The 27,544-nt window shown below is 38.8% G+C and overlaps 1 protein-coding gene across 2 annotated transcripts in view; it reads left to right on the top strand.

Moving 5' to 3' along the window:
• TMEM135 (transmembrane protein 135) overlaps positions 1-27,544 on the top strand; it is a 183,013-nt gene that overhangs the window by 142,396 nt on the left and 13,073 nt on the right. For both annotated transcript variants that reach the window (XM_062578053.1, XM_062578045.1), the window contains exons 7-9: positions 19,176-19,217; positions 20,748-20,894; positions 24,157-24,226. In XM_062578053.1, the coding sequence (XP_062434037.1) occupies positions 19,176-19,217; positions 20,748-20,894; positions 24,157-24,226 (259 nt within the window). The remainder of the gene's footprint in view (positions 1-19,175; positions 19,218-20,747; positions 20,895-24,156; positions 24,227-27,544) is intronic.

Raw genomic sequence — 27,544 nt, 5'->3', positions numbered from 1 at the left:
GTTGCTCTTTTTTTCTTATAAATGGAAATCAGGTTTTTAAGACTGCTGTTTTCAGATTTCTCTGGCTTCAGCACAGTTCTGGCCAGAAAAATGTAATCTACACCTCTCACACAACGAATTTCACAAATCGAGAACTGACATTTACTTCTTTTTTTAAGGCATGGTTAAAATTAGTTTTTGGATCAGTTTATGAAGTTGGATAAAAACAGGCCCTTCCAACTTTTTATCAGCTCTTCAAGTTACAATGACGTCTTTAATAAAGGGGTACCACTGTTTTGAATTGAAGAGACACATGGCTATAGGTGATATAACTTGTATATGTATAGGAACTTTATTGTCAGATACTCTCCTGTTATTTTATTGCAAAAATGGACATAATTTATTAGCTGAGGAAAAGAAAACAGAAAAAGTTTGAAGATGAGCTAGTTTATGTATTCTTGGACATTGCACAGACCACCCAGATCTGAAGTCATGCCTTATGTCTCTTAAATCTAAATAGATTCAAAATAGTCTTCAGTTGCCTGCCTGTGTCCAACTGGAGCTCATGCTTTCAGAAAAGGAAGACCTTATCTTTTCATATCCCTTTCTGTTTGTATCTTTAAAGAAAGTCGTCTCAGTGAGGAAGCCTGCTGAGTTTCTTGAGTAATGTCACAGCAAAGATTTGCCTACCAGAAATGCAGCGTACCTTGCTGAGAATAAAATTTATCTACTCTTGAGATAGTTGCACTTGGAGTATGTCGCTCAAGAAGAAGAAAGGGCATGATCCTGCAGCAGGGTCGCTTTAAAACCATGTCTGCATGTAGTCGCCATCTAGCAAGCCATCTAACGGAAATTTTGCTGGTGAAGTTTGGTACTGAGGTTTCAGTGTCCATGAAGGAATTTAGGAAAATTCAGTCAGGCTCCACTCCCATCTGAGATGCCATATAGAATAATAGAATGAAACCCTGTGTATTCTCCATTTAAAAAACTGCTTTTCAGGGATCAACAGGAAAAAAAAAGTACATTTCTGTCATGTAGCAACCTCATTTAAAGATGAAGAAAATGTGAGTACCCCAAATCTTAATGCTTTACTGTGTCACCTAGATTTCTGTTTTATTCTACAATTATCTGCAATGGAACATCTGGAAAATGTTCTTTAAAATGTTTCCTTTCATATTGTGACTGTGTAGTTAGTGCTACAGTAACTAACACACTCTTTCTCAGCTAATCTAACCTTGAATGAATGTGTTTCCAATCAATGTAGACAAGGAATGGCATCAAACGTAGCAAATTTTCTCTTCTGTCCTAGTTTCTAACGTTATTTGGGACCAATCCAATAGCAATAGAAGGAAGCGCATCTTTGCCAGTAAAGTGCATCATTCTGTCTGGATATACGGACCTTGAACATACACATGCAGATGTGGATGAACATGGTAGTGCGTGCTGTAATTTTTTAACTAGCATTGGGAACTGAGGAGGGTAAGGACTTCAGAGGAATTTACCTAGTGTAGATAGGTATAGGCATAGCGTCGATGCATATTAGGTCCATAGTTAGTGTTTTACATACATAGAGTGTGGGGGTTTTTGTTTTCTGTTTTCTGTTTTTTTTTTTTTTTTTTTTTTTGGTAAAGTACTTACAGCTCAAATGATTATATACATTGAAGCAGTGTACTAATTTAGGGTATTGTGGAAAAAGCTCTTGCAATTGCTCTTGCAGTTTTGTGTTGCTTAGTACAGCCATTTTGTCGTGTTTACTGCAGTGTTTCAGAAAAGAGGAGGCACACTGTTACGAAGCGTCACCGTGGTTGTGGTATATCTTTTTATAAAGAATGTCATAGAAGTTTTAAAAGACTACCTGCTCCTTTAATGAAGTTTAAGAGGCAAACAGTATATTTTTCAGTTTCACTGTTGGATGTAAAATTAAGCTGCTTTGTGCCTACGGAGTGAGGCAGTCTGGGAAGTAAAGGAGTAAAAAAAGATTTATGAGAGTCTCAATTTCAAAATATAATGTATTGAATTTAATATGCAACTTCTGAAAATCATATTGTGAACATATGTTAATAGAAACTTTCCAAAAAAACAGATGACAAAATGTGAAAAAGATAAGATGCAGAGAGAGTATATTTTTCTTAAGTGTATCTTTTTCACGTTACTCTTTTAACAGATGTAATTTCTGTCAGAGAGGATAACTGCAAAACTTCGTGTATATTTGTCAAATGAAATCCTAAACTCGCAGCCATTTTTAGCCCGGTTTTCTAACGAAGAGAGACTTGGGCAACGGCACTGTCTTATGTTTCTGCCAGTCTCCTTCCTAACAACCTTTGCACTCAGTAGCCTGTTTCGATCGTATTTGCAAAAGTGTAAAGGTCTCAAAGACGTAAAAAGTTCTGCATTTTTCTTGAAATTAAACAACTGTGTAGCCAAGACAGCTGTACTAGTGCCTGTAGGCTCCAGGGTGAACTCGGTCCTTCCTAGGCTGTAGAGAGTGCACAAGGGTGTTACGCTCATGGACTGTATTTGTTGTGCAAATTGCTGGGAAATCAGGCTTGATAGATTTGTTTGCTCCTGAAACAATTTGTGGGTTTAAGTACTAATGAGCAAAGCAAAAGTTATTTCTTTAATATGTTTAAGCAATTCTGCCTTTCTGCCATTGTACGTCCATGCCTGGAGAAGTTGAATGTGGATTTTCAAAATGGCTTAGAACTTGTTTTATTGTTAATAAATGCCATTTTAGATGCTTGATATATTTTTTTAAACTCTTGGGTTTTTTAGTCTCTTTAAAAGGCCTAAGTATGCACACCCTTTTCTAAATATATATGTATTTTTTTCTATGAATAGAAACAGGAAAATTACTTTATAAAGAAGAAAAATAGAGAGGAGAAATCAATCACTTGTTTTGACATGCTGGCAAGTTAAGTAGATAGCAATAAAATGCTACTGGTATGCAGATAAGATGTACGGGAAAATAAAAACATACAGCAGACCCAGCATGCCGCATTAATTTAAGCGTTGTCCCATCCTCTTATTAAAAACATTCAACTTTGTTAAAAACAAACAAAAACCTCTATTCTATTTTTATTTTCATTTATGAATAAATATTTCCTTCTTAAAGTGAAACTGAACCCAGTAGTGAAAGCACGCCTGAGGTTGTCTGTACTTCTTAAACCCTGCGTCTAATCCGGGGGCTGTAAGTGAAGCAGTTGCAGAGCGGGGGTGGGATTGGGAAGTAGTTGCTCCAAAACAGTCTTCCCTGTATCAGCGCAGGGGAGAGGTGAAAGAGAGCAGTCCTGTTTGCTGTCTTCAGTGATGCTGGTGTGATCTTCTTTAAAAGAATATAGGTCAGTTGTATTTAAATGTAAGAAAAACATACTGCAGATTTATTTAGTGGTCAGAGGTATCATTTCCTGAAATTAGGTGTTTTTTTTTCAGATTTTGATCAGGAATGAATAAATAATTGTATTTTACATGGAAATATCTGATATCAAAAATTTTGGAATACTTTTATGTAACAATATGACATTTCAGAGCACGCAGTTGATTAATATTATTCTTAAGTTAATTTGAAACAGAATTTTAGTATCAATTTTGTATTTGTTACTGCTTACAACCGTGCAAATTCCATGAAGTGAACCGAACGAGGTTTGTCAGCGGGACAGTGAAAAAGCTTTGTGCACAAACTTCAAAAAAACTGGGCAACATTGGTGTCCCATAAAAGAACTTGAATCCTGGAGTGATCCTGGAGTGCAAAATAAAACTGAGAGGAGAAAATAAAGGACCTTTTTTTTCCCTTTCATCTGTCTCTACAACTTTGTAACACAAGACGACCAGTACCTCTTGAGTGCACTTTCTCCTATGCCTTGTAGTTTCTTGATGATTGGAAACCTGTAACAGCAGACCAGAAGGTTTAATGTAGTAGAGCAGAGTTACACTGCTCTTCTCTGACCGTCCCAAAATGTAGATTTGCACCTTGATACCCTTGCATTGCTCTAATGTGGGAGCCTGTGGGGAAGTGAGTTCTGCAACTAGCATTTCTCATTTACTAGAGAGAGAAGGGTCTGGGATATAGGTAAGAGAAAATGAAACAACTCCATCAGAACAGAGCTAAATGTATAGGACCAAATTGAAATGCAGACAAGGACGCTGAGGAACCGCTGCTGGTTGGCCACACAGGCGTTCTGGATCTCCAAGCCATGTGCTGCTTTCTCAGGTTTCTACCGAGTGGGTCCATGAGTCTGCTAGGCATCAGCGTTACTCCTTCTTCAAGAAGACACTTAACTTTGGAACATGTGCGCCAAAAACAGGAATGCGCAGCATTTTTGAGGATGTCTTCTGGAGAAGACCATGTAAATAGTGTGACTGTGTCCACGTTATAAACTTAAAAAGCTACAAGGACTTTCTTTCTGCAACAACGCAGAAAGTATTGAGGCTGCTCATCGTGCACGTGCAAATTACTGCAATAAACTTACTGCTCTGCCTGTCAACTAAACTTTCCTGTACACCTTCTCCTTGGACACATTCAGGTGGAGGATGACTCAGAAAAGGAGGACAGCATTAATGAAAATAGTAGGTTTTGGCATGAATGAGTAAGCCATTGGTTATTTTATCCTCTCAAACTGTCAGTTTAGATATTTCTGCCTGTGCTGCCAGACAGGGCACTTGAAGAGAGGACTGTCTCTAGGAGTGTAGACCATACCAGTAGTAGCTGAAAATATATGGATGAGAAATACAACTGAAATGTATTGCCCCATGAAGTCCAGAGCTCTGATATTGTGGACTAGAGATGGGACTTTTTTCCCCAAAACTCACTTGGCTATGTTCCATCTTTTAATGTGCTGCAAGTGCATCATGAAATACATTCATCGCAGGTTGCCATGTTATGTTGTCTACAAGATATAAATGCACGTATTTTTAAAATGTATTTATAAAGGCTTATACTTAAAATAACAACTGAATACAAAAAAGCAAAAAAAAGAAACATTCCAAATCCCCAAACTCCACCCTTTGCTACATTACAGATAAATCAACAGCGCAGAATTGTTTTTTTTTTCTCTAGAACAAAAGTTTCACAGTATTTAAAAGTATTTTGATGAAAAGTGATTCATTAGGTGAGGTAATCATTTTTATACAATGCATTTGGCAAATTTCAGTCAAATTACACCATAAAAGAAATATTACATTTGACAGCAAACTGTTTTTCTGGTGAAACTTGAGAATAAAAACAATGTTAATGGACTTATTTTTGACTCTGCTGCTTTCTGATAGCATTCTTGTTTGTCCTGCGCCGTCGTGCTCAGTATGTGTTTTTCATGTCTTTGTTGTAGGATTAAGCTTTAGATAAGTTTCTAATGCTCTTCTGTGGTGAAATTGTTCACGTTTGTTTAGTTTAAGAAATGTGGAGGCATATTATATCTAATTTGTCTACTACACAGAATTCTTACCAGCTAAAATTGTTAAACTTAAAAAGTTTTGGACTACCTTAAAAGTGTACAATTTGCTCTCGGGATGTTGTCCGTCTTTTCATTTGAAAGGGGCGTGCATCGTTCACCAAAATGCTCTGCATGTAATGCGGTATTTCTTAAAACTGTAACAAATAACTACAAGGATTTAAGAGAATGAGGTAAATCTCTTTATCCCTCTTTGCACGGATGACTTGAGAGCAAAAGATTGTGACCTCGAAGGGGCAAGAATACAGCGAGGAGTGAGTGGTTGCGAGTAGTAGATTTATCAGGCAATTCTATTCAGTCCCTGCTTTCCCACTGAAATTGTGCCGATGCCGTGCAATTAGTATACACCGGTTACTAGGGATGGTTAGGTCCTTTCTGGGTTTTGTTTGTTTTGTTGCTTGTGGAGAGGACTTGATTAGAGCTTTTGAGTGTGGAATTCACTCGCAAGTGATTTATTTTGTATCTCAAGGATGGGTTCCAGCTGTTCAAGGAGTTGGAGGTTTTTTTCCTCCCTTGGAAAATCTTGGTTTCAGATAGCAGCTAGAGTGGCAAGCGTTTGTGCTTAAGATACGTATTTCACAGCTTGAGAAGTTGTAATCAGTTCTTCTTGATACACTTTTGTTTTGTTTTGTAGTGCGAGAGACTTTATCCTCTAATAACTGCATTCCTACTTCGGTTATCTTCCTCTGAAATCAATTCCAATCTTTTTCTGATAATTAAAAGTATTTTTAGCAGAGTTATAAGAACCTATTGAGTAACGTTAGAATTCAGGATGTTACCAAGTCCGTGTACTCTAGGAAACCCGTGGAATGTTTTACAAAAGAATGTGCCCTAACTTAAGCTTCTCATTCAGAAATTAAACCCCTATTGATACACAGAAACAGACTCCTATTCATATGTTCCATATGATTTGTAACATCCTAATCCTTTCCATGAATCCTTTCCTTATTCTCAGCATCTTGGGCTGAAACACAGCATTTCAAAACATAGCTTCTTCACATTTTTTTTCAAAGCGTCAGCTCTTCGTTAATTAAAGTTCTAGTAGGCTCTTTTCAGAGGGGCATTTTGTTTAGAAGGTATTTAAAAATGAGTATTTAAAACCTGAGTGAGTATATATTTAAAATTTATCATGAATCTGCACATATATACATTTACTTAATTTCATAAACTTTTAATTCCTTTCGTTTTCACATATGTTTCTTAACTTCTACTTTTAACATCTTGTGTGTGAAAGATATATAATGATACACTTAGAAATATTGTACACTAGCAGCTGGTCATAAATAATGAATAAAAATTTAACTTTAATTGATAGACTTAATGACTATGCAACTGAGAGTTACTGCATACTTAATATTAACTTGCATAGCTTTTAGCATAATTTTGTTGAATTGTGATTGCTGTACTAATGTTCAGCTATCACTGTAGGTTCTTGATGGATTACAAGTGATATTTTGAAACTGTAGTAACTCTTTCCACAGTTGGCTTCTGCATGAATTACGCTTTATAACTTTACAATAAACACTTGAAATGGTAGAGTGCCAAGAATCGGCATCTGCTACATGAGGGTTGTAAAACTGTTTACATAACATTGATGAGTACATTAAAGTTGTAAAAAGAAGCCAAGAACATGCCACGAAAACTTGCATTTGTCTCCAGCTAATTACTGCAAATTGAAAATTAAGCAGTCTTGTCTAATCTGTGTTCATGGCTTTGCAGCATCCAAAACGACCTGTGATTCAGCATCAGGTGCAGTGTGTAAAAGGACGTGTTCTGGCTCAGGGACAGATGAATGGAGAAATATAATCCCTGAAGAAAATACTCCAGAGGTCCTGGATATTACTGTAAACTGAAATTACTATTTCACTGGAGAGCTGTTAGAGGTGAAGCAATAGTTCTTGGTGCAAATTTTCTGTCCACTGATTTTCTTCCTTTCCTACTAAAATGCATCGTATTAGCAGACACGGTGGACCAAAACCTGCCTTTGCATATTCCATGCTCTCCAATTGGCTACATCTTGTTGCCACCAAGGGAATTAAAGAGATTTATCACTGGAAATTCCTGTTTGTCTGTTTGCTTATTGTTTGTTTTTACTAAAGCCTTATAAAAAGCCAGATTGGGGCATGAAATGCCTGCTGAAGCGCTCCAGACAAAACAGCTCACAGCGAAAGGGGGCTGTGCCTCACCTGGCTGGGTGCAGGGGTGGCCCACGTGGTCATGCTCGTAATCCTGGATCTATAAGTCACGCCTAACGGTATTTCTTTGCAGGGTTGACTTGGAAGCAGCACCTAGCATAAACAAGCAGAACAGTTAATTCCTGTTAGCTGTGCATTTCTATCAAACGCATAAGAGTGGTGGTAGACATGCTTCTGGCCCTCCTGTGTATGCTCCTCGGTTGTGCATCCAAGAGGAGTCAGTTGTGTCACCAGGCATGTATTGGGATCATCTGGATTTATTTCCCTGGTTGTCTGTCTTCTGCTGGCCCGTTACCGTGGGGCACCAAGTATCACTTAGGCAAACTTTTTCTTCATGTCTTCATACATGTAGTTAAGCTCTAAAAGGTTTATTTTTTGGAAAAAGAACCGTAATCCAACACCTTCAGTTCCTAGGCTTGCTAGGGACTACAGTCCTGTGAAGGTCTGTCTGCTGCACCATTTTATTTGCTTTCGTATTTTTAGAGACAGTAAGATACACTGAGCTTGCTGGTGATGTCTGTCATTGCTCTTCACACTCTAAATTTAAAACAGGGACATCACAAATTTTATTCTAGGAGCATGAAGGTTTACATTTGTGACTACAGTATTAGAGGCGAAAGCAAATTCTTACAAACAACAACTAAAGTTAAACTTTGTTTAGGCTTTTCTGGGGCTAGACTGTCTCGCAACGTAGAATAACAGGGCTTAAGGAAATCCTGAGAGACCCTCTAATTTTTTCCCGTACCCAAACCGTACTTGCTCCTTTCCTCTCAGATGTCTGATTAACTTCATCATTCCCTTTAAATGTTTCCTACTTGCAAACAAAGCCTCTCAATACCTTTTGCTTTCTCTACTATTAAGTAAGCATTACCCATTACCTGTAGCTCTTAAAGTTGCATTAACAAATTATATTGTTATACTTCTGGATGACTTCAGGAAGGAATAGGGGGCGTCTTTTTTAAAACTGCTTAATTTTTATGGGTAGTGATTTTTATGGGAGGGTCATAGCCCAAATTCACACAGCCCAGCGTCTGCCTAAGTCTCTAACTTTTGTGATCTGTGTGTTTTGTGAACATTTGAGTTTTCTGCATTTAAATCTTGGGCTTTATGTGAAAATGGGGGAAGATAGAGCAAGGTATAGTTTAAAGTCAGAAGCCCCATTCCCCATATTAAATGTCCTTGGCAACACTGGCACTGTGCTGAAATCTGATCAGTGGACATTAAATACTTGATTAATCATATGTTTTAGGAAAAGGCGCTTCACTAGCATGTAGATGTATATTTTGATGAAGCAGTGCAGAAATGGAAAACCATGTAATTATGTGTATATTTAGCATATTGCTGTCATGGCACTGGAGAACCACAAAATATAATTTGTATATATAGACTGGGTTAGAAAAGCAGCAAAAGTTTTTTTTATGCTACTTCTCAGTGGTATAGTAACAGTATATGCTGTTGATACATATCAACGTATGAAGTGGATGCGTTCTCCCAGCTGCCAGGTTTAATTTCTGTATTCCCCAAGAGAAATACAATAAATGCTTATTATAGAAGCCCTCTGAAGCATCTTTCTTACCCAGCTTGGAAAATGGGGCTGATATTTCTTTCAGCTTTGATGAATCTTTTTTCTGATTTAATTTTTTCTCCTGTGTGCGAATCCAAAGAGTATCAAGTGTCCAGAGCTCTATATACGCAGCCTCCTGCGTTCCCCAGAGATCATCTGACTAGCTAAACGTTGTGAGATCTCAGCACATATGCATTGGACATATACCTTCTGATTTCCTTAGTTGTATTTAATTCATGTGTTCATTCTTTGCATCTGGGGGAGACTAGAAATTGCCTTGTTTGCAAGCAAAATAAAGTAAGTTGATAATTTCATGAAACTTGTTGAACTCAGGAACTGGCACAGAGTGAAGAGTGTCAAGCACGGTGGCGTTTTCCGTGTATATTTATGAGAATTGATAGTTCTTTGATGCCTTCACTGCCTAGTAGTTTTAAACACAGAACTTGTGTATCTACAGAACATAATAATTGTTTGAGATTTGTTGATGTCATAAAAATGAAAAAAAATGATATGCTTGACTTCCCAGCAATAATTTTATTTTGGAAAGTTATTTTCATAAATACCATGTTCTTTCACTAAGTTACTTAATTGCCGAAAGCTTTTCATGTTGCATGATTACAAAATTTTTTTTTCATAATTTTGGGGGCATTTTGTGTTTTCATTGGTGATTGCACATATTCGTGAACATTTTATTTTCTGGTAAATGTGGAGTTCTTTTTTTATCAGTTTTCCTTTATGTTAAAAATCTTAATTGGAAGAATTACAGTGTTTAATATTGTTCAGAAGCCACATTTATGTAACCTGCAGAATTATAAAAGACCAGAAGCCTTATCACAGATTACCCCGTAGGACTATGTCCTATAAGCTTGGCCTTTATGTTACATCACTGACAGCTTTCTGAGGAATCTTTTTTGTTGTCGTCGTTTTTGTGATGCAGCTTACTATTTCAAATATTGCAACTGGATGTGCAGCGCTAAAATATGGTCTATTCTTCACAGTACTACAGTAATTTAATAATAAAAATACATTAGGATAAAGTTTGGTCCCGTGCTTTTCTACAGTATAAGTCAACAAGGGAGTTACTAAGAGGTGAAGTTCTGTGGTAGTATTGAACTTTGGTTCTCAAAGTAGTGTTTTCTGAGACAGTATTTTCAAGACTTCCTATGGTACTTATGAACCTCAGAGATGTGTCTTCATGGCACAACATAATGCTATGCTAGAGATCTGTGTGTTAATTCCAGGTAAGCAGGTAAATTCGCATGATGCAATGATGACAAAAAATACTATATATGCAAAAATAAAAAGTTTACATTCCAGTAAACCTTGCAATGTGGCCATTTAACTTGATTGTAGCACCCAAATGGCTTTATCCTAAAGCTTATGTCTCAGTATCTGGTTTATTGGCAACCGTCTTGGTGATTTCTGCAGCACACTGCATTTTAAACAGGAGTATTTTTGAATAACAGCCAGAGCCAAAATCTGACTTTAAGTCCATTGAAAATGGAATTAATGAAATAATCGTTCATTAATCTAAAAAGGCTATACTGTCTTCGCTCTGTAGCCTAATTCAGCAAGGACCTTAGCATATTAACAATGACTGATAATTCCCTTAAAATCTTTGTATAGCTTTTTATTTCATTAAAAGTTTATTCTAATTATATATGCCAATTTTATTAAATGTCAGAGATATGAATAGTGGGCCGTAGAAGAGTAAAGATATGAATGCACAGTCGCTTCATAATCGTATTTTTCCAAATTGAAACAAAGTAGACAGACAAACATTTCCCATAAATCCAATTATGGGACCATTTGGGGAAAGCGAATGCTGCATCCATTTCATTTGAATGCTAGAATTAATCTCTGTGGGAGGCTGAGCTAACTGAAATTTTGAATGACCTATCAAAAGCATGAATATGCATATGTTCACAGGTATTTTTTTCCTCCCAGTTGCAGAGAGGCAATGGAAAGAGCCAGAGTAGAACTTGGCAGCAGGTGAAGCTAGCAAAGCTCTCAGGGGACCGTGGAGTTGCTGCAAATGTCACCCTTACTTAAACAAAGTACTTGTCAGGCAAATCCTGTATGAATTTCAAATCACTGCTTTTTTTTTTAACAATAAAATACAGCGAGTATCATTGCAAAACCTGAGGCAGGCAACATGTTTCTGTGCCTGTGTGAGGGCACATTTCCCCAGGTCCTTATGTCCCTGGAGGCCATTTGACTTCTCATCTTCCCGCCTTCAGGGGTTTTTTGTTTGTTTCCTGGTTTTGTTCTGTGCCTGTTTGGGAGAGAATCTTTGGGTTTTGTTACAGCATAATGTTACAATTTGTTGTAAAACTTCCGTAGACATTCTGAAAATGGAAGGTGGCCACATGAGACCTAGGTTGCTTTAGAAGATCATGCACTTCGTCTGCCAGCTTCTGAGACCATAGCGCCGTAATTGCTGCCGTGCAAAGAAAGAGGAGGGTTTCATACAGATAAATAAATAATTTTGTTTTGTTTTGGAAGATCTTTTAATCTGAGAGAAATGCTGTTTATTTAAAAATGCACATTTGAGGAAGTAATAATCCCCCTCACGAAATGCCTGAAATGAGAGAGTTGTAAGTAGCAGGTAATTAGCATCGCTAGAAATCTGATTTCCGATTTGGCAGCACCGCCCACAACTTGATTAGCCACCAGACGTGAAGTGCCGATTGGTAACAGCTCTGGTTCGCAGGTCTGAATCCGGTATTGCAATGTAACTTTAATGTAAACATCTTTCCTTAGGACTGCAGTGTCGCATTCTTGCCAGAAATTAGAATTTTTCTAAAAAAATATAATTCCTTGGATTTACATGAAAGCTTAATGGGACCATAGTTGGCTGTTGATGGTACTGTTTGCCAGCTCCGTGGACTCTTTTCTTCCCAAATATTAAAAATGATGCATTCAGTATAGGTCTAGAAGATAGCTGTGTGTGCTCTGCTGTGCTTCTTGGTCCCCCTTCACCCTGAATGTTGTCTCGACTTTCTTTGTTCATCTATTTTTTTTTAAATATTGTTTTATTTTCAATGCATGTGCTAGTTACAAAAGTACCCTTTTAAAAAGTTCCTCTATAATTCAGTTCTTTTATAATTCAGGCACGATTTAAAGAAATGTCATCGACATTTCTGTCTTTCACTTTTTATTTAAGCACAAACTATAGGTTTGATTTGGAAACACAGGCAATGAGACTTGTCATTGCATTTTGATTCCTGGCTGCATTAAACATTTAATAGTTTGAAGTGCAATTTTTATAAGAGTTCCCGCTACAACTTTTATGACTTCATTATTTTTAAATTTAATTTGTAACGTTTCTCCTGAAAGTTGCGTGTTGTCTGTAGGTACAAGATTAGATATTTTTGTTAATGTCGCCGTAAATAATTGCTCCTTTTCTCATGCTCTTGAGCTGAAAGACAGAAAGAAAATGAGTGTTTAATCCAGAAAAAAAAAAAAAAAAAAAAAAAAAAGATTAATTCAGCAGAGAAGGAGGAGGTTTGGTTGTAAGTCCTTTCTTCATCTTAAAGTTGCCTCTGTGGGTTTCCTCTGCCCAAATCACAAGTTGTGCCTCGTGATCCCGTTCAGCTTTAAGGCAGCCAGGTCCAAGGGTGGTTGTAACATTTTCTGTAACTGTGGCTGGTTCTCTCTTGGCAGTTGCGCAGTCTGGCTGCCTGGATTGTCCTTTCTGACCCTCGGGGAAGCAAAGGGGTCCCGTCGGGTTTCCCACCTCGTTCCTGGCGAGGTGGCGGGCGAGAGGAAAGCAGGTGGCTATTCCTGCGCCCGCACGGGCGGGGAAGCCCACACGCAGACCGCGTGCATTTCTCAGGATCCGCAGGAGAGCCAGCCCAGGGTATCTGCATAACGCAGCCAGCCTGTAGTAACCATTTTCCACAGTTTCTTTTTCTTTTTTTCTTTTTTTTGCTGAAGCAATCTCAGCAGTGCCTCTAAAGGAGGCTTGTCCGCAGTCTGTGTCTTCACAGTGCTCTGCCAGCTGAAGCGCCTTGAAGACAATAGTAAGAGAAGCTGATCACAGTCTTGGGAGAAGATAGGGCACGGCGGAGCAGCACGAAGGCAGGAAGGGCTTAGATTTGGTATGGGGGGAAATGGGAATGGTAACAGCAGCTGGTGAATGGAACAGATTATTCTTTTTCTTGCAGCATTTCCAGATGTCTTGATAGGATGGTTGCTCGGTATCTCTAAGAGATCCATTACAGTCTATCTGGATTGACAAAAAGGTTTGTGTGTGTAGCCAAGGGACCGCAGTTGTCTGAAATCTGTCAGTCCTTTTGAGGACAAAGTATCTTTGTGAGATACGCAAGTTTTAATGTTTTTAATATGGTGTAAACAGAGATGAATAAATGAAATTGCAAAAATTATCAAAGAAAAAAGAAGGAAAATCTGATTGAATCTTCTGTGTTAAAGTAACTGAACAATAAAGACCAAATTTCCTGTATTTTGACCTCTGGTGCCATGTGCAGTTGTCGATTAGAAAGGAAACTCCTTTGCGTTAGATGCTACTCGACTACAAGTAGGAGTTTTGGTCCAAAGAATCGTATCTAAATGCCTCCTTGCTTCCAAAGTTGATGCTGCAAGTTCAGGTTTGAGTTCCTTTATCTCTGATAGTCTGATAGGAAGACATCTGAGCAGAGTGTTCTTTTTTAAGCTGATATGAAAGTCTAAAATATATTAAAATTCCCATAGATGTATTTCAGTAAGGACCAAAATGCCTTTGCGCAGCCTTGTCATAAACCACTATTAACTCGATGAGTTTGGATATTATTATTGGCACAGTGATAATGTCCTTCTAAGGAGCCTGAGAAGGGTCTAATTATTGTTCAGATAATTGGAAAGTTCACTAAACTAAATAACGAAGCGTAAAAGTAGATCTAGCGAAGTGTTCAATCATAGTTTTTAGAAATCATTTTTTGCTTAAAAAGTAACGTGAAAAAAAATACTTGTGAAAGAGCTTTGATTTTTCATTTCCTTTGTCTCATCACACTTGACTGGGTTAGCTCATTTATTACCCAGAGAACTTGATATTTCATTTTAAAATAACTTTTTTCTATACAGTCACATCTATGAGGAAGAATTTAATGGTTTGCAATTGGTTGGGTTAGTCCCAGAGTCTTTTGAAAAACTTATCTTTTCAAAATGTGATTTTATTTCAGACTCATCACATTAGCAAGTTAGTCTGAAAAAAAATCTAGAACTAAGCTTGAATTAATAATTCTTCCATTTCTCTCGTTCATAGTGGTTACGCCTATGTCTTGGAGTCATGAATTTCTTTATAATCCTGTTTTTCCCTGATGCGTAACCTGCCCTTTCAGTCTCATGGTCACAATCCATTCGATCAAGCAGGTGAAAAGTACCAAGCGATGAGGCAGCATGGAGAAGGTACTGAAGGAGTTTCAAAAGAAAAAAAAAGAGAGAGAAATGAGCTCTTACCTTCATTTAGAGGACAAATGAGGGGAAAAAAAGCAATATAAAAACGGAGGTTAGATTTGGAGAGATGAAAGAGTAGGAGAGCAAAGGAGGAGGTACAAATGAAAGAAGGAAAAGAGAAGCAACTACAGAAGGCAGCTCGGGGAAACGACAACTTTTGTGCTGTTGAACATTAACAACGAGGAGAAGACAAGGAACGAGGGATAGAAGGGCACAGGCCGGAGGGCAGAGTGATCTCCCTCAGCGGCCGAAAGCAGAAAGTGGGTTGTCCTCTGCAGCTCGCAGAGACGAGTAGAAACTCCTAGTTGCCGACAGCGTGGGGTTTAACAGCGAGGCTTGTAGCTGGTGTGTTCAGGCACGGTCGGTTTTTACCTCGGCGGTCAGGCACGGCACCTTAGCTCGGGATCCCAGAGGATCAAGGCAGGATGTGCTGCGGGAACAGGCGGACGCGGCCTGTGCTTGCAGGGCTTCTCCTGCCCGCGTGGCCAGAACGAGAGCTCCGTAGAGGAGCTTCTAATTTACTCTTACCCGGTAAGTAATGCGGGAGCGCTGCTGAACACGGCATGTGCTGTTGCTGTGAGCTGCTTTCTCCTTACGAATTCCAGGGGTGAAAACCAACTTGCTTCCTCAGAAGGCTGCTTGTGCAGCGTCTAGCAATTGGTCACGGAGAAAATCTATAGAAGGGCTTATGACAAGGCACACTAATAAAAACCCCCAAAACATAATTGCCGGCATTCAGCCTTGCGGTTCAGCGTGGGAACGTCTCTTTCCCATGCGATGGAGGGAGAGCAGCATAAGCTCGTGTACAGCACCTCTCTACATACACAAACACAAGTAATTATAGTGAGTTCATGCCTTGTTAGAAGCATATTAGTATCAAGCTTTGGCTGTATTCCACTTTTGCTGTTTTCTTTATGAAAAAAAATAAATGTGTGTGTGGCCTTCGGTTCTATTTATATTCCAAACGTGCATGATTAAAATCGATCTTGTTAGCTCATGTGCCAGAATTGTCTTGCCGGGGGAATTTGGAGAACCCCAAGTTATTGCTAGAGCTCCTTGATTCTGCTGCGCTCCCGAGTCCAGCCGTGGCTTTGGCCAACTAGGAGCCGGAGGGTGGCGGAGCGTTTCCGCTGCGCTGTCAGGTACCCTGTACTGGACGGGGACAGCTGGCCCGGTCCCTGGCTCTGCTGGCTCTGTACCAGGTGCAAATTCCCCTTCGATGGGAAAATTCTCTGCTGGGCAGCTGTAAGCAGATTATGTGCCCTTTAAAATATTGCTCACTAGGCAAAAGAGCGGTGCCTTCCTGCAGCTCGAGCTTCTGGCCCCGGGACGCTCAGGGCAGGGAGACTGGTAGGAAAGGTGAAGCACACCGAGTGCTTTTAACGGTGCTCGACTGAGCCAGCATCTTAGATTTTCCAGCTTGTATATCGTTTTAAAAATCTTAAACACTCTAACACATTACTGAGCATTATGCAGGGGAATCCGACATGTTTGGCACATGCATTTTATCGCGCTGGTTTGCGGCTCGCGTGGCTCATGGGGTCAGCAGTGGAGTACGGGCTTTTCACCACTTGAGCAATGAAGCAGGGAGTAAAAGTTATTATTAGCAATTAATAGTAGCCTGCATGAAGCAAATCATTAGTCCTAGTTCAGTTATTAGTGGCCAGGTGTTCATGAAACGTACCATATGCGGCTAGCGTTAGGCCTTGCCTTCATCAGCAGTCTCACATGAAGCCTACTGCTGACTACATGACATCCCCCTGCGCTACCTAGCCGTACTCTTTTTTTTCCCACCTCTCCCCCCCAAAAAAAAGAAAAAAAAAGAAGTATGTTTCTGTAGTCAGTGCAGAGGTTTCTTTTGTGCAGCGTTTTCTCATACTTATTAATTTGCATAATGAGTTTACAACAGAAATTTTAGAAAGCCAACAGCATGAATTTAAGTTCTATTTAAGAATTTAAATAGCACTGTTATACTACATTATAGCTAAAAATTGGAAGCTAATAGGAAAAAATAGAATTATGTCTTTAGTGTTACTTCTATATTAAACCATATATTTACCTTCAGTGTGTTTTGCAGGGCGGCTCATAGATCTACATCTGAATAACTGATAAAATCTTGAAACACCAAATACTTATTGCATAGAAATGACTTGAAATGAGTGATTAGAATAAGTATTAGAAGTCTTTCTCATGTTTCTTGGAGAAATAAATAGATGATCGGAGTATTATTTTATCTTTGAGTAACTCAGATGTCTTGTGGTTTTCAATATTAATGAAGAAATGATTTGATTGACGATGTCTTTGAGGAGAACTTACGTGAACTGTAAAATGTTATCAGTCACAAATTCTGTCATATTGGGTCAGTCTTTGAGTAATAGCTGATTAGGGACATCTGGTGGTATAATAATGGAATAATTGTTTAAACACAACTAGAACTGCAATTGCCTTGGAGTGATTAAGGCAAAAACATAATTATGCTTATACTGTAATTACTCCTCCGTTTCAATATTATTCTAGAAACACACGTGAGTTTATGCTTTGCTTGGTGTATGGTTTTAATTTACTGGTCCATGAAAAAGAAAAGTAGAAACTAAGGACCTATTGAGTTGAGAGCTTGCAGAAATAGTGTGTAGAACACCCTTAACTCAGAGGGACATTTAACTTCCCTTCAACTGTACATTTAAAAACCGAATCATGATACTGGACTGTGGTTCTGGAGGCAGCAGTGGATGTATATAAACCCTGTGTATTTGGGTTGTGCTTCTGATTTTGCCAGTGATTTGTTCTGACTTTTGGGTAAAACTAATTTCATTTGGAGTTGAAGTCCATCTTTCTGTAAAAACAGTACAGTAATTTTCAGCTTCTGCATTCCACAGGCAGAAAATCATTAAAAAATAAAATATTTATGGATCATTGGCTACAACATTCTATAATAATTAAAGATAGAATAAACAATGTTATTTGTGCAAGGCAACACTGTACTCCTATGGATCATACTTAGAAGATGATCAGTGTTTTAGGTGCAGTAATTTTACAAGAGACAATTGTTTTAGGATGAATTTTCTAGTGTTGTATATAACTATGCTAAATAACACTAATGCTAAATTAGAACCGTGCAAGTGGAAGCAAAAATTTCCAGGGTATTTAATATTGTGACATTTTACTAAGAGCGGGGCACTCTCCTGCTATGATGAGGCAAGACATGGTTTATTTTGGTGGGATTCTTCTGTTAGCAGAAGCCACGAGTGCATTCTGGCTTCTCATGTTGAGGCTCGTTCAGGTGGAAAGAGAAGACAACCCAGGGACTCGCTGCCTCCTTGTTAGCACACCAGTAACAGTTTGAGTGATGGTCTGTCTGCCTGATAGAGCTGGAGCATCGAAGCCTCATACCACACCGCTGTGATCAGTAATCCTGAGCTGGAAACAAGCCACTGTCTCATTATATTCTTCCTGCTGTTCTTACTCATACAGCCATTCAGTAGCACGCACTAGCCTCACGTGGTGCCTTTTGGGAGATGATACCTTGTGCTCTTGAAGGGTGCAGACTTTCCAGGGACGCCTTGGTCCTTGGTAAGACAGGATAAAAAGGATTCGGTTTGGTCACTCCTGTTTCTGATACTTTGGCAACTGTTGTGCTGTCTTCTTGAAACGATGATGGTGATAATTGCTATTTTGTGCTTTATGTATTGTGTGAGGAATTTTACCATGATCTGTTCCCCTTGCAATCCTATAAAGTGAAAAGGGAGGGAAAGAAGGACAAGTATCTGTTCTTTGCTTTCCTATCAACATGCCACTGGTGAGAAGTCTTCCAGGAAGAATCTGTAGCAACTGCAAGCTTCGCTTCCATTCTTCATATCCTATGCAGAAAAATGTCAATAACCTAAAGCTTTCACAGCCGAGTAAAGACTCTTTACTGTGGTCATTATGCACGGAAGGAGCCCTACAGTGTTTGAGGAAGGGCATATATAATCAAGTGCAGAATCAGAACGACTGCTCCGTGATTGAACAACCTTGACTTCCGACTTGAGAATTTTCTTAAAGTGCGGTACTGCAGGGATTAGCACAGTACAAGGTAGAACAGGTTTTCTTAAAATCAGAGTAACTGTTCCCTGCAGTTCTTTACAATAGGGTGTTTTCTGAAATTTAAGTCGTCTTCCTTTCTCTCCTTGCGATAACACGTTTCAGAAGACCCATCATGACTTCTTTTCTATGGAAGTAGCAATTCTTGACATGGAATTTTCCATTGCCACCCCAATGATTCTGTCACTGTCCTTTCAAAATTTCTTCTCTCAAAATGTCTTTGAGAAAAGAGAGACGTGCTGGCATTCCTATGCTGTATCTACCTTTTGTTTGTAACATGTTCCAAGGCTGTGGTGACAACATGAAGTTGAGGATTGCTGCAGAATTGTTACAGACTTGCTACTTTCTGTTAATGAGAAACTGATGTTTTTCCAGAGCCCTTCTACATCATATTTAATGTGTAACACTTTACATTGCAAGCAGTCCATTACAGAAAAGATTGTTGTTTTTATGTTTCAGGTGCAAAGATGGCTTGAAAGGATTTACATACTCTGCACTAAAGTAAGTAAAGAAAATAGTTTCTGTGAGTACTTAGCCCAAAGTAATGATTTTGAGGAATTGTGCACAGTGGAAGTTGCATTATACGAAAACAGAGTTTTCTTAAGAAAAAAACACACTGTTGTAAAACTCCCAGCTTTGGGGATATACTGCATATTTTAAACAAGGTATAATACACTGGCAAGAAAAGGATCTTCATATTTGAGACCACTGCAGAAAGGAAATGCAGACATACAGTTAAATGTTTTTGAAGGAACATTAGTCTTTCCATTTGCTAAAATTGGGGTTCATGATTCCCGGTATTCTTCTAGAAGCAAGTGGTTGCTGTGTTTGGACCTGAAGTTTATTCACTGTATTTGCAGAATGGTGAGTGAATACAGCAGTAGTTCTGTGACCAGCACCAAAATCAGGCATGGAGTTTTACCATATTCATTTGAGACACCCCGTGTCACAAAATCTTGTGTGCTTTGTTGTAATCCAGGCTTGCCTGGAATTTACTTTGTGATGGGACTCTGTCTGGTGTCACTCACTCGTTTGTGTAGTAACACAAGAGTTCACCTGGCTTAGTGTCTTGTGTCAGGAGTATGTCTTCACATATTATTCTTGTCTTTCCCTTACCATATTCTCCCACCTGTCTATCACTAAGATAGCCCAGTGCATGGACAGTGTCAGCTCACAGGTTAAGAAAAGGGCTGAAGCTGAAGTCAAGCAAAACAGCATTGCTGTTGCCGATAGTGGAAAATATTTTAGAGAGGCTGCAGCCGTGAAACAGCCATGGAATTTGATAAAAGGTGCTGATAGTTAAATAAGTCAGTCCATAGTTTAGAAATCTGGACATGAAGCGCTCATATGACAGCATGCATAAACAGTGCTTTCTGAAGCCAGCAGTTTACTGGAAGATTCTGTCACGTACTGAATGACGAAAATTTATTTATATCTGCACCAGCCATCAAAAGCATTGCCACAGTACAATGTAACTTGGATTAGAGTGCAAAGTGTTATGAAACAGTGCATCTTGCCATAGTGACCTTCTTTGCCCTTGATGTACAGACTAGTTAAGATAAACTGGTGTGTAGGTAATATCAACCGATGAAAAAATAAGGTCGAAGACGAAGCCAAGCAAAACAAAGTTGATGTTGTTGGTGGGGTTGGAATTTTGAAGGTTTTACAAAACCAATAAAAATATGATATTGATTTTCAAACTTTATATGACCCTTTTGCTGCAAATAACTTGAAATATGTGCCTTTATGTTTTTATTCAGTATTCTTCCATTGTTTGAGATGGATTTTCTCAATCCATTCTTTTCTCAATTTAAAAAAATTACTGGCAACAATTTTGGCCACATCTGAAGTTTAAATATATGCTGGTGGATTGGTCTTTTTGAGGAGACAAAAGATCTGGTACCTGTTTAGGATGCATTTTCTTTTGCAGTCCTGTGGGCAACTTCAAGCTTGCAGTAAAGTCTTTGCAGACTTGTGCTGATCTTTATGTACTTTCTGAGTTACTTTTATAACTGGTGTTTTTTGTTTCAGGTTCATCGTAGGGAAAGAAGAAATCCCCACTCATTCATTTTCACCAGAAGCAGCATTTTCAAGAATAGATAGAAAGATAAAGCGTTGTGAAAAAATACCACAGCCAATGAACATACTGGCTCTAACAAAAAAACTCATGGACAAAGTGTGAGTCAAAGGAAAACAAGGGAAAAGCAAGGCATAATTAATCATTTTTACTTAGCTCATTTTCATGTTTCGTTATACTATATGACAGTGTTTTGTGTTACTTTCTCTTTTCATTTATGACATTTGCATTTTGTTTTTCTGGATAGGTGGCAAAAACAAATTATGAACCCTAGTGAAAGCTAAATTTAAGACCTGTATGTTGTAGCAGGGCTTCAGTATGGCTTGCACTGCACAATTCTCTAACAAGAAGATGCAAGTTCAGTCCATTTTGAGTGGTAGAGTGGCGTTCGATTCTTCCGCAGTTTTCAGCAAAACTGGCTCGTGGCCTGGTTCCACTGGCCCTAGCAGTGATATGAAGGCAGGAAAACGGCACAGGAATGCTCCTTACATAGATCACCTTACATTACCATTACATCATCTTTGTAGGCGCTTACACCCCTGTGTTGAATAAGGGAGAACTGCCTAAGAACAGGATTTGTGACAGTTGGCCAGTGTCCTGCCTCAGGCAATAAGAACTTCCAGAGCAAAGAGGGAGTCTGCTTTGCACAAGCCCAGATGCCTCTGTCAAGTGGGCCTCCTTGTGAAACTGGCAGTCGGAGCCTGCCAGTCTCTTCTTGTGTGCTAGACCGCTTTTGTGTTTGAGGATCATTTATGTGTTTTAGCTTAGAGAATCACTGGATAAAAAGTACAACAAATTATCTAGGGATCAAAATTGGGCGGGGGACATGCTCTAAATCACGAGTGGTCCTTCAAGAAAAGAGTGTGTCTAATATTCTAGATTTAGCTGTCAAACTGGAGCCCTGAGACAGACACTCTGTAGAACCTGAAGTTCAAATGCAGAAATCATTTCCTATACTGAGTTGCACACTGAAATGTATATAAACTAGTAGTTCAGGCCTGTCTTTGAAAAGATGACTGGAAGAGAAGAGTAGTTGGAGAGTCTGTCATGGTGATGACTTGAGTTCTAGTCCGCGAAGTCTAGTAAGCGAAGCTGATGAGGAGTAACATCTATCTCAGTTTTGACACAGCAGCTGTAGGTCAGCCTTTAGTTGCTTCCTCTTGTCTTTGTCAGATATCAGATCAGCGTTTGAAGAACCTTAACCTTTTTATTTGCCTCCAAAGTGGGATTTTTTTCTCTACACATGATACCTGAGCACATGGGATATTATTTGTAGGAAAGTAATACTGTGTGTAGGAGCAAGGATTAGCTAAACGGGAAGATACACTTGGGTTTTTGAAAACTTCTCTAATTTTCTAATTAGAGAAGCTAGTCAGTCAACTGAAATGCATTAATTCTAATTGCAAACCTAATTCTTGTCTTTTTGCCTGAAGACAAAGGTTTTGAGAAGGCATAGCAAGCCTCTGTTGTCTGTCCATAGTTATTTGGTAGCAAGAGTGATCTTTGACATGATCTGACTCAATTAACTGGTTATCTACAGTGTAGCTATATTTGCACTGGACTGCTTCAGCTGAATCTAGTGTAGGCTCCCCTTATTGTCCATCGAGAGGAACAGACTCTTCAAGTGGGTAGCTATTCTGCAGTAAGCTTCTAAAATTGGTAAGATAATTATTTTTTCCCTCTAATAGTCCCCACTTCTTTGCACTAACTGTAGGAGCTCAATGTGACTAGTTCAGGTCATCTGAGGTTAGGTAAGGTACATTCCTGCTCTGTCTACCAAATCCAATTTACTGTCTTTCAACATGAGCTTGAAAAAAGGACATCATACAGCTATTCAGTCTAATGTGCTGTGCTTGATTTGTCTGCTTCAAGTGTGTTAGGTACCATGAAGAAGCATTTGTTACAGGGAAGATGGGATAACAAGTAGTACAAGGATCTGATCAGGTCACATCTGTGAATCTTCACTTCCATTGACCTCTTCAGGAACAGTTTTCTGACCAGATCTTTACCTACTCACATACAGGAAATTAATAAGTCTTCAAAGTGCGTTGTGTTCTCAAAGTGATGACTTTCATTCCTTGCTGAGATACTGAACAAACACAAAATGGCCTGTATCACATGGCTGCTTCTGCTGATTTGCTGTGTTTTTAGAATGAAAATAGAAAGGAAGTTAGCACTGACTTTTCAGGGAGAGATGTAATTTGACAGCAAAAGACCTACAAACGGAAGAAGACAGTTGGTTCTATATGTGGTTTCCTTTATCTGAGTTCTTTATATCTTGTTTGTCTTAAAAATTATCTTTATTATTCAGTTCATTAGAGGTAATGATTAAGAGCCTATTAACTAAATATCCTAAAGGAGCTAATAGACTAAAGATGGAGAAGAGTATTCTTCCTTTAAGATTTTGAAAATCCCTACTCAGACATTCAGAAAACTTCCAGTTTTCAGTCCTCCTGCTCTTACAGGTTTTTCTTCCATATGGTTCTTTTCAATATAATTGAGTCTAAATGCCTGTAACCTGATCAGATTCTCATTACAATTTTTGCTACATAAACTGACCTCAGGGATGATTTATGGCTGTTAGACTTCATATTACAAAATTCAGAATTTCTAAGATATTTGGCACAGTATATAAACTGTGTAATTTATTTTGTATTAAACCTTAAATACTTAGCTATAGCAAAATATAATGTTCAGACCTGGTATGACATTGCTTCCTTTAAATTCTGCGTAATGCAGGGCTAACAACTGTACAATCCACACATCCCACTAGTGCAAACCAATCCCTTCTATGTGCTCAAGGTCAAATTCTCCATCCCAAATGAGAAGCACAGTAAAATCTGTACAGTAGGAGTATTTGCCCAGAAGTGAAATGATTATAATTGAGAGAAGGCTCACTGGGAATCTCTATGCATTTGTATTTTCTACATTGCCTTCCAATAACCCTTAAAGAGGTGTGAGTGGTGTAAGGATACAGGTAATGGATACTTGCTGAAATACACTTCCAGAACCATGGAACAGACTGAGAAGAGTAGTCACACTAGAGTTATGTGACATGATATTTCCCTGTTGACCGCAGCAGAAAGTTTGTTGTTTAATTTTGTATTTATAGTGCAGTACTGCAAGAAAGAGAGGTTGAATCAAAATAAGCATGCAGACACTTCTGCAGTACAACTAAAGTATTGTTTGTTTTTATTGCACTTTTATGGCATCGTAAAAGTTCACAGTGCCCTTCAGTAGGTAATGTGAAAAATGAATAGTGGGAAAATAGCATTTTATGTATTTTTAGGCAAGAAAAATTTATGAAGTCTTGAGTCTGAAAACAGCTACAAGTTAATATGTGTTTCATTGTGCTTCTTGCAGGTGTAAATATGGCCCTAGGCATCGATGCTGTAAACACTATGAAGATAATTGCATCTCATATTGTATTAAAGTAAGTGCAAAAGATGTTGGATTGACAGACTTTGGCAAAGGCAGGTTAAAAGTCTTTAGTCTGAAAGAACATACACTTAGGAAATGAGAAGGGAGCCTGTTGCTGATTCTTTTCCTATTGAAAACGTGGCAAGTTTGAAAACAGATTTTCTTAATTTAGGAGGGAGTTTGGAGTTTGCTAGTCTTTCGGTTTAGCTGAAGAAAACCAACAGCGTTAAAGTGCGTGGGAAAAACGGACTGGCAAGCCAGGGACTTGTCCGGCTGTGTGACGCCCTTCGCAGCTGAGCCCGCTTGCGACTCCACGCCGCGTGAAGCACCTGGAATGTGCTGCTCTGGCGGAGGCGCCGGCGGCCGTACAGCTGCGCGCGTCCGGCACGCGGGGCCTCCTTCCGCCCTCGCTCCTCTGCTGCTTTATTTGCAGGGGTTAGGGTAGTGAGAGATCGGTCACAGTTGCTGCCCGCAGGAAGAGCTGTCTGTGTCCAGCGGCGTGGGCTGCCTCCTTTCCGATACGATCAGCGCATTTTTTTTGGGGGGAGCGCTGGGCAGAGGAGAGTGTTTTGGCTAGCGTTAGGTTGGCGCTGGTGGTACCACTTGCTATGCTTTTTTTAGGAGCTGGTGAAACTCCGGAAGATCTTGATCTCTTGATATTTTACTCATTTTTACCTATGGAGCAGCAAAACCAAATGGCTGTATTTGAGGATTTTTCGGAAGCTTCTTATATTTTTTTATTTTGATGAATAACTTTTTAAATTTAAACTTTATATGAGGGTTTTGCGGGGAGTGCTGTGGTTAAGATTTAGCATCAGAAGAGAGCTAGCAATTATATTTAGTATAGCTGTTTTTATATGTTTATGCAACGTATCATGTTGTATTGCTTAGAGTTATTTTCACTCTTTTTGCACTGCAGTATATTAGCATGCCAGTGTGTAGCATGTATGCAAGCTGCTCTGGAGTTGACAGTATTTGAGAGAGTGCAGAGTATGCAGAAGGCAGGTTAGATTATTTGAGGCTTGCCTAGTTTAGTTTCCCTATAATTTTTATGTAGTAACTTATTATATTAAGTTTATGTTATGTTTCCTGTTGGTGGCATATGCATACAACCATCATGATAAGTCACCATTGCATGTGCAAATATATTTTAGATAGTACTCAGCTTCCTAGGTTCCTTTGGTTCCTGGTTATGATAATAATATCTACAAACTGATACTGTTTTGATAATTGGGTGTGCTTGCAAAACTTTTTTGACTACTGCTTCAGATTAGGTTTTTGTTTTAAATTTCTCAGCACTATCTCAGTCCACTCACCCTCTCATTCCCAGGCTATTCTTTTCTTTAGGTTATAACATCTTTGGGACGACGACTTTCCATTTGCTTTGTACTTGCTTGGTGTCTCGCCCAGTGAGTTTGCTATTCAGTGCCTTCTGCACACCTTTGTTTCCCCTTTTTCTGAAAGCTCATGTTTGGTCAGCACCCTCTGGGGAGAAGACATTCCCTGTGAACATTTGAGTCCTGTGTTTTCCCCATATATATCAATTTCTGGCCGTCAGACTGAATGTCAGTGAATGAAACGATGAAGTTTATATTCAAAACAAAGGTTGAAATTAAAAAAAAGTGATTTTGTAAGCTGATATGGCTGCATTTCCAGATCTATGCTGATGGTAGTGCATCCTAGTGTGCATCTTTTTTCACAAGTACTGTGCTAACTTCAATATGCTGCACTTTCACATAAAATGTGGATGTAGCATGGAGAAGCACAGTAACTGGATAGATGGAAAGCTGTTGTGGTATGGGGGCTGTGCATCACATCTTAATGACCTTAAGTAGAACAAAGATCTTTTCATTAGATTGTATTTTATTACATATGCCTATCTTCAGTAATTAGCTCTTAACTACTGTTAGTACTTTGTTTTCTGAGCTTTCCCATGCAGAATCCATATGTGCTCTGTGCTAATTGCTCAGCAGTCAGATCTGTAAGTATACTCGTAACAGTGTGTTATTTTCCAAGGACAACTAGAACAAATAAATTAGGATTTTCTTTGTAGTAATAGAAGTGATGGAATTGATGCCTGTTCTCCAAGGAAAACTGTCATAATCCTCTGCTGGAAATAATGATTGTGTTTGTTATTTTATAGGTAGAGGGAGGGAGGTGATTTTACCATTATGGAACATGATCTGAAAAACCTTTAAAATCTGACAGTGAACAAGAAGCAGGAGTTACTGTTGTTGAATCATTTTAGTGCGGTGACCCAAGTCTGACTTCAGGTTACGAACTCCTCAAATTAGAGTAGACTGGCCCCACACTATGTTCTTTCTCATTTTTGGAGGGAGATGTTTTAATGATGAAAAGAACAGGAAAAGGCGAAAGGAGATAGTCCAAGAATCTCTATCCTTTTCAGTTATTTTTCCGGCTTCATTTTGTTCATATTTCGTTCACCCCTGGGGCAGGGGGAGCGTAAAGAAATTTCAGCTCAGAAATTGAACTGAACTAAGTCTTGACCTGATGAAAAATGAGGAAAAGGAAGTCTCTAAAGGGCTGCTGCCCTTTAGAGAAACCAGTTGTACACGTGAACAGCACTTCATGCTTGTACCAGTCTTGGTCTAATATTTTAGTATAAGTCGCTCTTGACTACAGCAGGAAATACTGCAAGAATACTGTATCAGGGAAATACTGATGGAGCGGCAGCGAGATCTTTGAATTTCCTACCTTTTCTGTGACTTTTGTTTCATTCTGATGTATTTGGATTTTTGAAGATGCAAGACTTGAAAAGCATGGCTATTTTGACTTCTCTCCAGGGTTGTTCCTGCAGTCAGTCAGTAATAACTGGCTGCTGACAGAATTTGAGCGTATTTTTGGAATTCCCTTCCTGTAAGGGAGCTTTTTAATTTCGTATTGATCTGATGAGCTGCTTATTGCCAAAGTTTTCCTTCTGTCCTGTATTTCCCCTTACCCTTGAAAACCTTGTTTTCCCAATGTCATATCTGTGCTTAAATTGTCATTGCATGTTTTTTTTTTCCTCCTCTTTCATATTTAAATGCACATTAGGCTCCCTGACACAATCTGTGATAGCCTTTTATGTAGTGTTTAATAGCTGGGCATACCACCTAATTTCATAAACTGCCCTTCAAATTTTAAATAGTTAAGATGTTTTGGATTCATAAATGTGTTTAAAGAACTTTCCAAGCTAACAGAAGCATTTGAACAATATTTTTTCTCTCTCTTGGGATTCCTATTGTGATTACAGCTAAGAAACATTAACCAGGAGTTAGTTGTCCAGTGGGACAAAGTTCATTTTTTGGTCTACTTTCTTTATTTGAGGCCT

Source organism: Rhea pennata, chromosome 1 (assembly GCF_028389875.1).
Source record: "Rhea pennata isolate bPtePen1 chromosome 1, bPtePen1.pri, whole genome shotgun sequence".
NCBI lineage: Eukaryota > Metazoa > Chordata > Aves > Rheiformes > Rheidae > Rhea > Rhea pennata.
Note: the sequence above shows the minus strand (reverse complement) of the source record. Positions and strands in the feature narration are given on the sequence as shown.